At 38.2% G+C, this 15,566-nt stretch overlaps 1 protein-coding gene across 6 annotated transcripts in view; it reads left to right on the top strand.

Moving 5' to 3' along the window:
- Positions 1–15,566, top strand: part of LOC127435485 (huntingtin-interacting protein 1-related protein-like) — an 85,362-nt gene that overhangs the window by 40,502 nt on the left and 29,294 nt on the right. For all 6 annotated transcript variants that reach the window (XM_051689032.1, XM_051689040.1, XM_051689058.1 and 3 more), the window contains 13 exons: positions 218–358; positions 1,348–1,405; positions 1,508–1,583; positions 1,708–1,866; positions 3,321–3,373; positions 3,540–3,612; positions 4,277–4,460; positions 4,549–4,637; positions 7,072–7,188; positions 7,911–8,012; positions 8,433–8,627; positions 8,912–9,059; positions 10,223–10,309. In XM_051689032.1, the coding sequence (XP_051544992.1) occupies positions 218–358; positions 1,348–1,405; positions 1,508–1,583; positions 1,708–1,866; positions 3,321–3,373; positions 3,540–3,612; positions 4,277–4,460; positions 4,549–4,637; positions 7,072–7,188; positions 7,911–8,012; positions 8,433–8,627; positions 8,912–9,059; positions 10,223–10,309 (1,482 nt within the window). The remainder of the gene's footprint in view (positions 1–217; positions 359–1,347; positions 1,406–1,507; positions 1,584–1,707; positions 1,867–3,320; positions 3,374–3,539; positions 3,613–4,276; positions 4,461–4,548; positions 4,638–7,071; positions 7,189–7,910; positions 8,013–8,432; positions 8,628–8,911; positions 9,060–10,222; positions 10,310–15,566) is intronic.

Raw genomic sequence — 15,566 nt, 5'->3', positions numbered from 1 at the left:
TCAAAAAATCCTACGAAGTGCAGCTTTAAGCCAGTGGGGCAGTAAGAGGAATGCTGAGGTTGAGAATTTGTTATAGAGTCTGCCATCTCCTACTTTTCAGTTTGTTTGTTGTCAAAGACGTCATGAATGTAACTGTCTTTTGTGTTTGTTCACATGTATGACAACACCTGTGTAATCTGAATCTAGGTCATTCTCACTCTCTGTTCTTTATACTCAGTTCTCCGCCAGCTCAATATGTCCATTGCCATCTCCACATTGACGTCAGGCCAGTGTAAACTAGCACCGCTTATCCAGGTCATCCAGGACTGCAGTCACCTGTACCACTACACCGTCAAACTGCTCTTCAAACTGCATGCCTGTGAGTGTTTGGTGCTAGCTCCATCATGACACTGATAATAACTGATAAAAAAAAAAAGGAAAGGACAAAAAAAATAAAATAAAAATAAATACAATTTATGTCTTCTTGTCTCTTTGTAAAAGCATCATAAAAGCATTGTAGAAACACAAGGCAGATATCTATGGAGGGATATAATGGACAAAATAAATATTCCATATATACCATATATCATGAAATAATGTTGCAGTCAATAAATTAAAACAATTTTCTTTAGTGGATTTAATGTTGTTTTTCCTTTTACATAAATTAACTCCACATCTTGTAAATTCATGCTCAAATTTCATTGTATTTTTATTTACTGATTGCAACAATCCATGATATTAAATTTATTAAAGATATATTTATTTAATTTTGTCCATTGTATCCTTATTTAATTTTTGTCCATTGTATATTTTTTGATGACATTATTACAGAATTTGTTTTTTAAGTATTAGATGTGGGTGCCATGACCAATATATCTGTACTATCATCATCCATAATTTTCTAAAGTGTAATTCACATGCATAAATCATGTGCTTCCACATTTCTGCTACAATGTGGCTGATTTTCAAGCTTTAGTATTTTTATTTATTTTTTATTTTCTCCCAGTTTGGAATGTCCAGTTCCCAAACTTTTGAATACTCTTCCTTGTGGCTGCTACCAAACTTAGGCAATATTATGCCAAGACATTATTTTTTTTTTCTCCCCTTTTTCTCCCCCAATTTGGAATGCCCAATTCCCTAAGTCCTCATGGTGGTGTAGTGACTCACCTCAATCTGGGTGGCGGAGGACAAATCTCAGCTGCCTCCATGTCTAAGACCGCCAACCCACGCATCTTATCACGTGGCTCATTGAGCGTGTTACCAGCTACCCAGGCCCCCAAGCTTTAGTATTTTTAAACGTGCACCCTCTTTACTTCTGGACATGGTTTTTGATACTCTGGGTAAATGAGTATGTGTTTTTGGTGACAGGTTTACCAGCAGACACACTCCAGGGACACCGTGAACGCTTCCATGATCAGTTCCACAGGTACACATAAAATACTTTTATATATAATAATTGTATATTAGAAAAAGAGAGAGTAATAAATATATGCTCCATCATTTGAGCAATTTACTGTTTTTTTTCCAGCCTCAAAACATTCCTAAATAAAGCACGAGACATGTTATACTTTAAGAGGCTCATTCAGATCCCAAGACTACCTGATGTAAGGAAACACATTTTCATTAACAACAGTTATTGGATTTTCACCCTGTTTAATGTCATCATACACTGTTTGTCCTTGTCAGCATTTCCCTGGTTTGGTCTTTTTCAAAATCCCTCTTTTTTAGTCTCCACCCAACTTCTTCCGGGCCTCTGCCCTGGCTGAGCATGTGAAGCCCATGGTTGTCATTCCGGATGAGGAGGATGCTGAGGAACAGGAAGAGGATGAGCCTGAGCCTTTGATAGATGTTAGCGAAGCACTGCCTAGCATGGCCTCTCAGCCATCGGTATTTACCTGACAAAACCAATGAGCATGATGATAGATTCAGATATCTAATGGGGGGTTGAGTAAAAAGCAGTTGTAAGAGTTCAAAAGCTGTTGTCACATCATGTTGTCATACAGATATAGAGATATACAGTGGGGCCCGAAAGCCTGAGACCACATTGAAAATCTGGGATACATAATCTTTAAACCTGGCAATAAACAACATTTTTGGATTTTGGAAATTTTAAAATAAAGAAGTACTATAACTTAAAATTAAATATTTAAGATTCTGCAAGATTTCTGGATCACTAATCAATCAGTTAGCAATATTTTTTACTTTGAACATGTTTACTGCTTTGTACAAAAGGTCAAATATAAATTGTAATATATTAAGTAAATTACATATTTTTTCATTAGAAATGTGCAAAACAGACACATTCTAATTAGTGGTCTCAGATTTTAGGATCCCACTATATTTGTAAAAATATGTCACAGGTTGGAATTTTATGAGAGAATTTTCATCTAACATCTAACCTGAACCATTCTCTAATTTGTCTGCGCTCTTGTTAATTTTAAATGGCTACAACTGACCCTTCGCAAAACCTCATCTTAGACAAATTACTGACTAATCCTACCTTAGCAACTGTTGCCATCCGCCATATTAACAGACAAGCGTTTGCTCTTTTCTAATGTAAGTCTATGGAAGTCAAGTATGTTTGGATAGTTTTAAATGGAATTTTACAGAAATTGTATGGGAAAACATTGTTTCCAGGGCACTTAGTAGTCTCACAAGGTACCAGAGAGGATATGTACATGTATAACTTCAGTTCAGTCATGACAACTCTCAGAAATATTTAGCATGTTAATGTGGGTATGACATATTGATAGGAAATTGGTCTTGGCAGGCTAGATCTGATCACTGTTGCTGCTGCTGCAGAGCAAGTTTGGAGACTTGCTACTGCTAGAAAATACACAGATATACTGAGTTAAGCATGTGGACATGTTGCTGCTACACAATTAGACAAAATGCAAGACATGCTGCATTGAGCATGTATGACATGCTGCTGCACAAATAGACATTTCAAACAATCCCCTTGTAGCAGATCTAGACATGTGAAGCTGGGGTGGAAGTGGGTTTCAGAGAAAAAAAAACTGGCAGCGCGCTGCAGTAAAACCGGCTTTAAAATTTGATTGGATTACATGTCAATTAACTTACACCATGCAAGCCAATTGGCTAAACATGTCACATATGAGCACACTAATTGGCTCACAGATAACAAGTTCAAAGAATCTATTGCACCACATAGAGTTACATGGCTGAACTTTGGTCATTCAAGACACCTACATTTTTTCCAACAAATTCATGTTACTTCATTTACGTATTGATTCAAGCCAAGGTGGAGGACCTCAGCAAAGCATAAATTGCTTCTTTAATGTTATGCAACTACTTTAATATAACCTGTATTTTTTTTTAAGGCTGACATATTTGATCAGGCATTTGGACCACCTAATGATGGATTTGATGAGAGGTAGGAAAGAATCTAAAGATATATAATTTGTTTTTGCATAGAATTGTGTGAATGGCATGTTTTATGTGAACTAAAATTACATTTTGTTGACATTCTGTATATCGGCGAAAATGTACCTCTATGATTAGGTAGGCTTTTCACTCTGTACTTCCACTCTGTATCATAGGGACCTCCAAATCGAACGTCTGAAGCAAGAAATTGAATTGCTTCAGACTGAGCTTGAGAAAATCAAAGGAGAGGTGAGATGTTGGCCACATTATTTTCAAGTATTAAAAAACATAATATTTGATTAGCATCATTCAAATAAACTCCCACTTGCTGATATTTTACTATAACAAACCTCAGTCCAACAAAGATATAAAAAATATTGTCCACACAGCTGATTCTATCAGCTTGTTTACTATGAGTTTGTTAACATGTGTATGTGAGTATTGCTGTAGGTGGAATTTAGCTTCCATTTTGGCTGTGAAATTTGAATGTCTGGTTTAGAGTTTGAGAAGAATGCCAAGCTGAGTGCCCACAACATTTGAGTCTACCTGTACATCTGCTTGTGTCTGAGTTTTGTAATGCAAACATTTCTAAACAACTTACAGGTCCCAACTAGGGAGAGCTGTACGGACTAAAAACCTTTAAATAAATCAAATATAAGGAGAAGCAGATGTTTTTTTATTTTTATTTAAAAAGAAGTTTAGAAAGTAGTAATAAATGTGACCACAAAAATTAATCAATCTATTGATCAAATGAAGAATCAATCAATCAGTTCTATAAACTTGCTGTCAAACTATGACTTCCAAACTTAGAGTCAATATAAAGAAATAACTGCATTTACCATGGTCTCACCATGTTTTATTCTTTCCTTGTCACCCTCACACTTTTGCTTTTCTACCTCTCTCCTGTGTTCAGGCTCAGTGTTATATTACACAGCTTAAATCTCAGATCAACAGTCTTGAGGCCGAGCTGGAGGAGCAGCGTGTACTGAAACAGCGCACCCTGGTTGAGAACGAGCAGCTGCGCATGGAGCTTGAGGCCATCCGCCTCCACAGCACCGAGCAAGAAAGCATGCAGGCCACCTTTGTTGAGGCAGAGAGTGAGTGCACACACGCGCATGCATGCATGCACCCATTCCTAATTTAACAAGAGTGAATCAACTGATGTGTATGAATTCTCACACATAGAAAAAGCGCAAGCAACAGAGTTGCGTTATAATAAGCTGAAGGAGAAGCACTCTGAACTGGTGGCCAACCATGCTGAACTCCTCCGAAAGGTATGAAGAATTTTGCTATGCATATTATGCATTGCATGTATGCTTCAATGACTGTTAAATGATTGAAAATTCTGATGAAGAAACATATTTTTAGAGCGAGAAGGAGACAGAACAATAAAATAAATGAACATTTTCTTTTACTGTAAAGTCATTTACAGATGGTTGAAAGCATTGCAACAGACTCATGGCTTACATTTTGGCAATTCATTGTGCTCTTGCAAGTGGCAAGAGCATCTCCAGTATTTCCAGAAGAGAAGGGAGGCAAAAAAATAAATATTAAGTGAGCATTTAAACCTCTTTTCTAGAATAAAGGATTAACCAGAATATGGATCTTAATCGGGATATGAGTCAGAAATGATTCTGGAAATATAATCCTGGCCATCTCCATGAGGCTGTATTCTGAAAAGAGGTTTATTGGCTTAATATGTTTATGGCAATCAGCTTAATGCCCTTACAGTGCATCCGGAAAGTATTCACAGCGCTTCACTTTTTCCACATTTTGTTATGTTACAGCCTTATTCCAAAATGGATTAAATTCATTATTTTCCTCAAAATTCTACAAACAATACCCCGTAATGACAACGTGAAAGAAGTTTGTTTGAAATCTTTGCAAATTTATTAAAAATAAAAAAATGAAAACAAATCACATGTACATAAGTATTCACAGCCTTTGCCATGCCACTCAAAATTGAGCTCAGGTGCATCCTGTTTCCACTGATCATTTTTGAGATGTTTCTACAACTTGATTGGAGTCCACCTGTGGTAAATTCAGATGATTGGACATGATTTGGAAGGCACACACCTGTCTATATAAGGTCCCACAGTTAACAGTGCATGTCAGAGCACAAACCAAGCCATGAAGTCCAAGGAATTGTCTGTAGACCTCCGAGACAGGATTGTATCAAGGCACAGGTCTGGGGAAGGGTACAGAAAAATTTCTGCAGCATTGGAGGTCCCAATGAGCACAGTGGGCTCCATCATCCGTAAATGGAAGAAGTTTGGAACCACCAGGACTCTTCCTAGAGCTGGCCGCCCGGCCAAACAGAGCGATCGGTGGAGAAGGGCCTTAGTCAGGGAGGTGACCAAGAGCCCAATGGTCACTCTGACAGAGCTCCAGCGTTTCTCTGTGGAGAGAGCAGAACCTTCCAGAAGAACAACCATCTCTGCAGCACTCCACCAATCAGACCTGTATGGTAGAGTGGCCAGATGGAAGCCACTCCTCAGTAAAAGGCACATGACAGCCCGCCTGGAGTTTGCCAAAAGGCACCTGAAGGACTCTCAGACCATGAGAAACAAAATTCTCTGGTCTGATGAAACAAAGATTGAACTCTTTGGCCTGAATGGCAAGCATCATGTATGGAGGAAACCAGGCACCGCTCATCACCTGGCCAAAACCATCCCTAGAGTGAAGCATGGTGGTGGCAGCATCATGCTGTGGGGATGTTTTTCAGCGGCAGGAACTGGGAGACTAGTCAGGATCGAGGGAAAGATGAATGCAGCAATGTACAGAGACATCCTTGATGAAAACCTGCTCCAGAGCGCTCTGGACCTCAGACTGGAGCGAAGGTTCATCTTCCAACAGGACAACGACCCTAAGCACACAGCCAAGATAACAAAGGAGTGGCTACGGAACAACTCTGTGAATGTCCTTGAGTGGCCCAGCCAGAGCCCAGACTTGAACCCGATTGAACATCTCTGAGAGATCTGAAAATGGCTGTGCACCGATGCTCCCCATCCAACCAGATGGAGCTTGAGAGGTCCTGCAGAGAAGAATGGGAAAAACTGCCCAAAAATAGGTGTGCCAAGCTTGTAGCATCATACTCAAAAAGACTTGAGGCTGTAATTGTTGCCAAAGGTGCTTCAACGAAGTATTGAGCAAAGGCTGTGAATACTTATGTACATGTGTTTTTTTTTTTTTGTTTTTTTTTCTTTTTTAATAAATTAGCAAAGATTTCAAACAAACTCCTTTCATGTTGTCATTATGGGGAATTGTTTGTAGAATTGAGGAAAATAATGAATTTAATCCATTTTGGAATAAGGCTGTAACATAACAAAATGTGGAAAAAGTGAAGCGCTGTGAATACTTTCTGGATGCACTGTACATGGTGTTTACATAATTGGAAAAATACCAAATTCTAAGTAATATCAGAATATACTTGTGCATGTAAGATGTTTTTTGTCTTAATCTGGTTATGGCAATCAGGCTAATGCTTTTACATTGTGCTTACATTTTTGGAATATGACCAAATTCTTATTAATATTGGAATGTACTTGTGCAATTAAAACGTTTATTTGCTTAATCTGGTTATGGCATCTGGTAAGTATGATTACATGGTGCTTACCTGATTGAAATATGACCAAATTCTGATTAATATGAGAATATACATTACTTGTGTGTATTAACACAGTCAGTCTGTCCTTTTATCTTCTGTAGAGTGCAGACACAGTAAAGATGCTGTCAGCCACACAGCAGACTCAAGACGAAGTTGAAAGAACCAAGCAGCAGTTAGCCTTTGAGATAGACAGGGTCAAACAAGAATCAGATATGAAGGTAAGAATGCACACGGCAAAAATGCACACATCCTCCCTATAAGGGTTCAACTTCAGTCCCTCGCTGGCTGGTAGTAACTGCCTCTGGCAGATGAGAAGATGGCAGTGGCAGGTCAAAAGTCTGCTTTATCAAGCGGAAGGAGCCATTGACCACCGCCACATTTAAAACATTTAAGTCTCTAAGTCTATTTCCAAAGCATAGGCCCTACTTGGAATAAGCAATGGTGATCTCTCCTGAATCGCTATTTATTCCCTAATAAATGTAGAGTTATGAATATATTCTTGTGCATTTGCCAGTCTCTATTGCATTAAAGAGCTCTGAATTTTGCTCTCTCCCTTCCACTCTCATTCCAAGAAATTATGTTAATTTATTCTAAGGGGTCTATTCTTATGCAATAACTTTTTTTATGGAATTTGCTTGTGGGTAAAGCTGTCTAATGACCGTAATCCCTCAGAAAATTACAGCTTTTACTGGTTGGTCAGTTCAACCAGCCGCTATTGTGATAACAAGTTATGCATTTTGCATTTATCCTTCCACTCTCACTGCAAGGAATTGCATTCACTGTATTGCTTCCAAATTGGTACATCGGCAGTGATTCAATCGTTGATACCACTTGCCTGCCAGTGATTGCTGACAGGTGCCATGACCTGTGAGTAGCACATTCTGCCAACCAGCTAGCGATTCAACTACCTCTCTTAATATACTAAACCTTGTTATTGTAGTTGGAGGAGCAGAAGTTTGATATGGATAATCTGAGAAGAGAACTTGAAGAGAAGAATGCAGAGATCCAAATAGTCAAAGGTTCATTACAGATGTCTGAGAAGGTATAGTATTATTTTCATAGTAAGCTATGTTTTAGGTTACTTTTCCTTGGCTCTGTCCAAAACCCAGTGAGCTGCCAACATGGACAGCATTTTAAGGCATGAGGTGTGCTCTCGATGTGAAGGTTGTTCCAATAAGTAGGCACCATAATTATGACACCTTAAAATGCCAATGATAATAGTTAAGTCTAATTAAAAATTGACTGTTTTACCCAATATTTACCACAATTTGTTGTTACTGAGAGATGAGTTACTGAGAGAAAACTATTTTCTGTGGTCATCGACATGACATAAATGCTGTTAACAGAACTTGACTTGTATTGAAAAGCAAATATTTCCTTTAATACCAGTTCAGAGCCTTTAAAGATCAGGCTAAGTTTTTGAGTTAGCACTTGGTCATTGCGCTTTTTGGTATGTTTTCAGACAGGAGTGCAGCTAAACAGCTCTATGACTGCACTGCAGGCAGAGAAGGAGAGACTCATGCACTCCGTGAGTGAGAAGGATGCAGAGCTCTCGTTCCTGAAGCAGGCAGCTCAGCTGAAAGAGTCTTCACTCCTGCACGAGAGAGACAGGAGCATCAAAGAACTGGGAGAACTACAGGGAAAACTCAAAGAGAAGGTACAGCCAGGTCTAAATTTCTTAAGAGAAAATAAAGCATGAAATGAAACATTTTGTCCTTTTGCCTTTTTTGTACTATGAAAAAGTTATGGATGGATTTATATGGCATTGCATTGTCACAAACAATTTTGAGTGCAAATTCGGTTTATATTTTCTGTATGAACGAACCCCACGATTATGGACAGTCTGGATATATCAGGGAATTTTAAAACTGTGTTTCCAGGCTTGGAAAAGTCATGGAAATTAATGAAATCTTAAAAGTTATTTTGTGTGTGTGTTTGCAGTTAAGTCGTGAAGAGCAGCTGCAGCAGAAGTTATTGGAGGAGCAGTTTGTTCTGCTGCAGGCGACTGTTACTGAGGCAGAGAACATCATTCAGGATGCTGTCGCTAAACTAGACGATCCACTGCACATCCGCTGCACCAGCTCACCAGGTAATGCAATCCTTGTCTTCTGGGTCCCAAAAAAAAAATTAGCTACACATTATTTATAGAAGGGGGAAGTCACTAAGAATAATTACACCTGCAGATATTTTTACACGCTGCCTGTTTTGTTTTTGTACACGACTAACTGAAGAAATTATGCAAATTAGATAACTGTACAAACACGCCCTAAAATCTGTCCTGAGCGTATTTTTGCATAGCGCAATTCCCCATATTGCAGGCCAGCTTTTAGTGCTAGGTTGTGGAGGATACAGCAGACTTCCAAGATCAGGCATACTGAACAGCTGCACTGTGATCCAAGTACCTGAATCTGCTCTTTAAAACGCTGACTTCACTATTCATCTGGATTTATTCCCTGTTATGATGTTCTTTTCTGCCATTTGATCACCATTTTATGAATTACTGCTACCACGATTGGCAGAATTTGAAATAAAATTCCTGCTCTTCATAGAGGGTAAAAGCACAACGTAAATTAAACCAGGCAAATATTGCTGAGTTTTGTGAATAATCTATAAAAGAATGAAAATGACATAATTTGTGTTCACATGGCACAGTGCTATTTCAGTGCATTTAGTGCTGGTTAAACTGGATTATGAGTGTTTAGTTAATAAAGCATTGTTCGGACAGGATTACTTTTAAATGGGGAAGTGGGTAATTTAATAATTGCCAGAGCTTCTCTGTGATTTTAATCTTGTGCGTTAGGTGAGATTTATTCTGCAATCGCAAGCCTGGTCTAGCATATATCTCCCAGTACATAAATTACCCATAATGCTTATATTTAATAAACTAATTGCTGCAAAAGTAATCAGCTAAATAAATAAAGTGAAAGATCTGTTTATATTTTAAGGGTAACATTTAACCCTCAATTAGCCACAACACACAGGATTGTTTTGACATGACAACAACGTATGAATGACATATAAAAGACACATCATTTCCCCATGTGAATTTACAGTAATCATCAATAACAATTACTTAGACATTTGTCTGGAAAAATTATCTTGTCTGAATAGTGCTTAACATAGAGGTTTCTGAAATACCACACGCAAAAGTGTGGTAATGAAAGTAATGAACATCGCCCCAGATTGTTTTTATTAACTGGGTATGCATGATTTTAGTAAAATATCCTCAACTTTATCTTTTCTGTTCATTAGATTACCTCATCAGCCGAGCAGAGGCCACGCTGGGCTCCATTGATAAAGTGCAGACTGGCTACTCTGAGTTTGTGAAGAATATGGGGGGTGTGTGTTCTCTCTCTCTCTCTCTCTCTCTCTCTCTGTCTGTCTCTAACTGTCTACAGTATATGTTTCCATATGGAAGTATACAGTATTAATGACAAATATCTTTGAAGAAAAAAGCATGTTGAATTGTATTAATTGAAAAACAAATGCATTGCATTAACATTGCTTGAATTTTGGGGCTGCAATTTAATATGGTTGTATATTTAAGCTGTGAATATTTCAATATTTCTGGCATTGCCAGAAAAGCAGTAGAGTGCCGATGCACAATCTTCACTTGCCACTACTAACAATCACCACTATGTGGTGCAATTAGGTGTTGATGAAAACCAAGAGCAACAGGTTTGCTTCTAAAATCCCCAAAAGCCTGTCGCACAAAGCCAGTTTCAGTGGCTAACAAGGTAAATTTGAGTTTAGTTAGAGAAAACTGTGGTTTTTGGTCTCAATAAGGCAGGTCACTTTTTACCGGTGTTCATAGCCATAGTAACTTGCGCTACATGACAAACCTGCTCCAGAGCTGGTTTTAGTCTGGGTTACAGATCACAAACACAAACTGGACTAATCAGCTGTGAGTAAATTGACATCTCTGACGCAATAAAAAGTCACTCCCCCTCTATTTCTCGCTCCAAATTAAAGCATGCTTCACAGAGAAATATATATATTTAATACATTTAGATATTCAATACAATTAGATTTATATGTTATGATTTAATATCTTAGACCTATATATTAAGATAATTAGATTTATTTACCTTATATCTTTAGTGTAGCACATAAAAAATATATTATTGTTTCTTTGCATTTCGTTTCATACCGTACTTGTATGCAGTGCGTAATGCTAAAAACCTCCAGTAACGCAGTATTAAAAATACTGATGCAAAAGTGTTCTTAAGGTGATTCTCACACACAAGTCTTTCCACCTAAACAAATATACTGGTTAAATTATATTGAAGACTATCACACAAAGTGACATGGCTTGCACTTCATTAAATTATATTATTCTTTTAAATTAATATAAAAGCTTTTACATTTTAGATAAATATGTCGATGTTTATGCTTTTCAAATTAAAAAGCCTGTGTATGTTATTGTTAAAAAATTTAATTGCACATTATATTCAGTTATTTTTTCCAGCAGTCATCTCAAACTTATGCAGCAGCAGCTATGTTTCTTCAGGCTGTGCTAATCTTTGAATTCATCATATTTTCATAATGATCTCTTGATCTTCAGAGGAATTTGAATTTCTGAATTTCTCACGAAAAGTAAATCACGCAGACTCTCTCCAAGCTTTACGCATTGGCTGTTCGTGGCAAATGTCACTCATTCATGTGCTCAAATTCAGGATCAAACTCTGAGTTGACAGAGAACGTTTGTAGCGAGCATCTTTTTTTTGTAATTAACATTTTTATTGATTCATGTGCATATGACAGTGAAAAAAACTCAACACATATGTAATGAATCAACATTTTACATTTAAACCCTACTAATACAATCCCACCCTGACCCCTAACGAACACCCCTGTGGTCCCACATAACATACACACAATCCAAAAAAATAAAATAAATACATATACACATATATACATATATATACATACACAGATACACATACATACACTTACATAAAATAAAATATATTTTATATATATATACACACACAAATAAATAAAATAATAAACATACATGATTAAACTACACTCTCCACATCCCCTCCCCGAGATTCCCCCCAAAAAACTAAATATTTGCCCCATTTTTTAGTAAATAAGTCCCTCAACCCCAGCCTTCTACTTACCGCCTCTTCAAATGCAGCTACCTTCCCCATTTCCACACACCACTCCGAAAAAGAGGGTGCTCCATTTGACTTCCAACCCCTTAAAATTACTTGCCTGCCGATCAGTTTTTTATATGATTGTCCCCTAAATGCATGACCGCCCCATCACCCAAAATACAGAGTCTGGGACAAAGCAAAACCTGAGTGTTCAAAACGTCGCACAAATACCTCTGAACCCTCAACCAAAACTCCTGGATCTTAACACACCCCCAAAAGACATGGGTAGTGTCTCCAACTTCTGACTGGCATCGCCAGCAAGTGGGTGTGTCTTTAAGACCAAGCCTATATAATCTAGAGGGGGTCCAATAAAATCTATGTAAAATCTTAAATTGCATAAGGCGAACCCTTGCATCTCTAGATACAGACTTGACATTTTTAAGAATCTTAGTCCACACTCCATCCTCCAATACCAAATTCAAATCTTTTTCCCATACTCTCTTGAGAGAAGTCAAGGCTCCATCCACCAGACTCTGAATTAGCAGGGAGTAATACACTGATGCTTCATGGCCTTTTCCAAAAGCAGCAATCACCTCTCCCAAAGCACCTGCCACTTTAGGGGGGTGCGTGCCACTCCCAAAAATAGTGCAGAGTAGGTGGCGAAGCTGTAAATACTTACAAAACTGAGATCTGGGAATGCCAAATGTTGAACCAAATTTTCAAAAGATCTCAATACTCCACCCTCATATAGGTCACCAAGTGCATTAACCCCCCTCACAATCCAATCTGACCAACAAAAAGGGGACTTATTAATACATAGTTTAGGGTTCAGCCATATGCTCGAAGCAACATTTAAATAAATATCAGAATTAAACACTCTGGACACTTTTGTCCATATCGAGTGCAAATGCAAAATAACGGGATGTGACTTAACCTCTCCGGCTAGTTTAATCGAAAGGCTATGCAGTGGCGAGATAGGGGCAAGAACGTCCTTTTCAATACAAAACCAGGGAGGGGCTCTCTCAGGTGGAAGTGACCAATGAGCCAAATGTCTAAGACCGAAAGCATAATAATAAAACAAAATCTTGGGTAGGCCTAGCCCTCCTTTGTCAATCGGCCTATGTAACTTATTGAAATTTAACCTGGGGCACTTACCATTCCAAATAAAGGACATTGCTATGCTATCAAATTGCTTGAAATAAGAGAGGGGGACATCTACAGGGAGAGACTGAAGCAGGTAGTTGAATTTTGGAATACAATTCATTTTAATAACATTAACCTTCCCAATCATCGATAAATGTAATGAAGCCCACCTGCTGACATCGCTCGAAAACCTTTTTATTAAAGGGTCAAAATTAACTCTAACTAAATCAGACAAATTTGCTGGGAATAAAATCCCCAAATACTTAATGCCCTGTTTGGGCCACTGGAAAGCGCCCGGTTGGAAAGCCGTTTCTGGGACCAATTGACCAATTGACTTTGTATCCTGAGAACTTGGAAAAGCAATGAATAATTCTGTGGAGGCAAGGCATAGATCTAGTAGGTTCAGAGACAAATAATAAAATATAATCTGCGTAAAGCAGAAGCTTATGCGCCGCACCTCCCGCTGTCACCCCTGTAAAATCATCCTCCTTTCTTATCGCAGCTGCTAATGGCTCCAGGGCAAGACAGAACAATAACGGGGAAAGTGGCCAACCCTGTCGAGTGCCCCTATCCAGAGTAAAATAATCTGAAATTAATCCATTTGTTTGTACCGCTGCTACAGGGTGTCTATAAAGTAACTTAATCCAACCAATAAATGTACTCCCGAACCCATACATTTCCAAAATCTTAAAAAGATAATCCCATTCTGCCATATCAAATGCCTTTTCGGCGTCAAGTGAGATGGCAGCGACCGGAGATTGTTCATTCGCCACTGACCACATGATATTGATGAGACGCCTGATGTTATCAGAAGAGCTGCGGCCCTGAATAAACCCCACCTGATCTATATGTATAAGAGATGTCATAACCTTACTTAATCGGTTAGCCAAAATTTTTGACAATATTTTTACATCTAGTTGGATCAGGGAGATTGGATGGTAACTTTTACACTCGCTTGGATCTTTGTCCTTTTTAAGAATCAGACTGATCCGGGCTTGTGTCATGGTTGGAGGAAGTTTTCCCTTCTTTAATGATTCAGTATAAACTTCTAACAAAAGTGGGGCCAGTTCTGTAGCATAGGATCTAAAAAATTCTGCAGCAAAACCATCTGGCCCCAGAGCCTTGCCAGTAGGTAGGGACTTAATTACCTCATTAAGTTCTTCCAGGGTTATCTCAGAATCAAGAGTTTTTTTGCTCATTCATCAGTTTAGGAAGATCTAATGGTTCCACAAAGTTTCTAATATCTTCATCAGTAGATGAAGATGTGGAACTATAAAGATCAATATAGAATTCTTTAAAGGCATTATTAATATCAATGGCCGAGGTAAATATTTCACCACCAGCAGATTTCACTGAGGGAATGATAGAAAGAGACTCTCTCTGCTTTATATATCTAGCCAAAAGCTTCCCTGCTTTGTCACCCGACTCAAAGTATGACTGTCTTGCCCTGAATAACCAAAACTCCACTTTCAGCAACAAAATAGTATTATATCTATATTTCAATCGGGTCAATTCTCTGAGGCCATCAGCTGACATACGGCACTTCAGCTCTGCCTCTGCACTTTTAATATTTCCTTCCAACTCCACAAGTTCTCGTGCATTGGATTTTTTTGATGAATGAGGCATACTGTATGATCCGGCCCCTAAGAACCGCTTTAAGTGCATCCCAAGCCATGCCCACAGAGGATACCTGAGGACCAGTTGGTCTCCATATAAACATTGATTTCAGTCTTTAACATTTATTGGAAATCAGGATTTTGTAAAAGGGATACATTAAGGCGCCAACTATATGATTTCTTTTTCTCTATATGTGGCATCACCTCTAAACTCACCAGGGCATGATCCGCGACTAAAATGTTTCCAATTGAGCAATCAACAACAGATTAAAGAAAAAAAATCTATTCTAGAATAAATCTTATGGACTGATGAAAAAAATGTATAGTCCCTACCGGATGGGTTCAAAAGTCTCCAAATATCCGAAAGACCAAGATTTTTACACATCCTGTGAAGCGTCAATGTTGCTCTAGGGGGTTTACATACTTTAGCTTCACTATGATCAAGGACTGAATACATCAAAAGATTAAAGTCTCCTCCCAATATTATATCATGAGGGGTGCCAGCGGTTTGCAGCATCCCTTCAAGATCTATAAAAAAGCCCTGATCATCAACGTTAGGTGCGTAAATATTAGCCAAAATCAGACTTTGCCCTTGAATTTCAGCTAAAACAATAATTACTCTTCCTAATTTATCTTTAATCTGTTTGAGAAATTTGAATTGTAAATGTTTATTAATCAATATAATGACTCCCTTGCTCTTACTTGAGCCAACACTAAAGAAAACATGTCCACCCC

The sequence above is a fragment of the Myxocyprinus asiaticus genome, chromosome 4, assembly GCF_019703515.2.
Source record: "Myxocyprinus asiaticus isolate MX2 ecotype Aquarium Trade chromosome 4, UBuf_Myxa_2, whole genome shotgun sequence".
In the NCBI taxonomy this organism is placed as follows: domain Eukaryota; kingdom Metazoa; phylum Chordata; class Actinopteri; order Cypriniformes; family Catostomidae; genus Myxocyprinus; species Myxocyprinus asiaticus.
The sequence above is the reverse complement of the archived record's forward strand: the minus strand, read 5'-3'. Positions and strand labels throughout refer to the sequence as shown.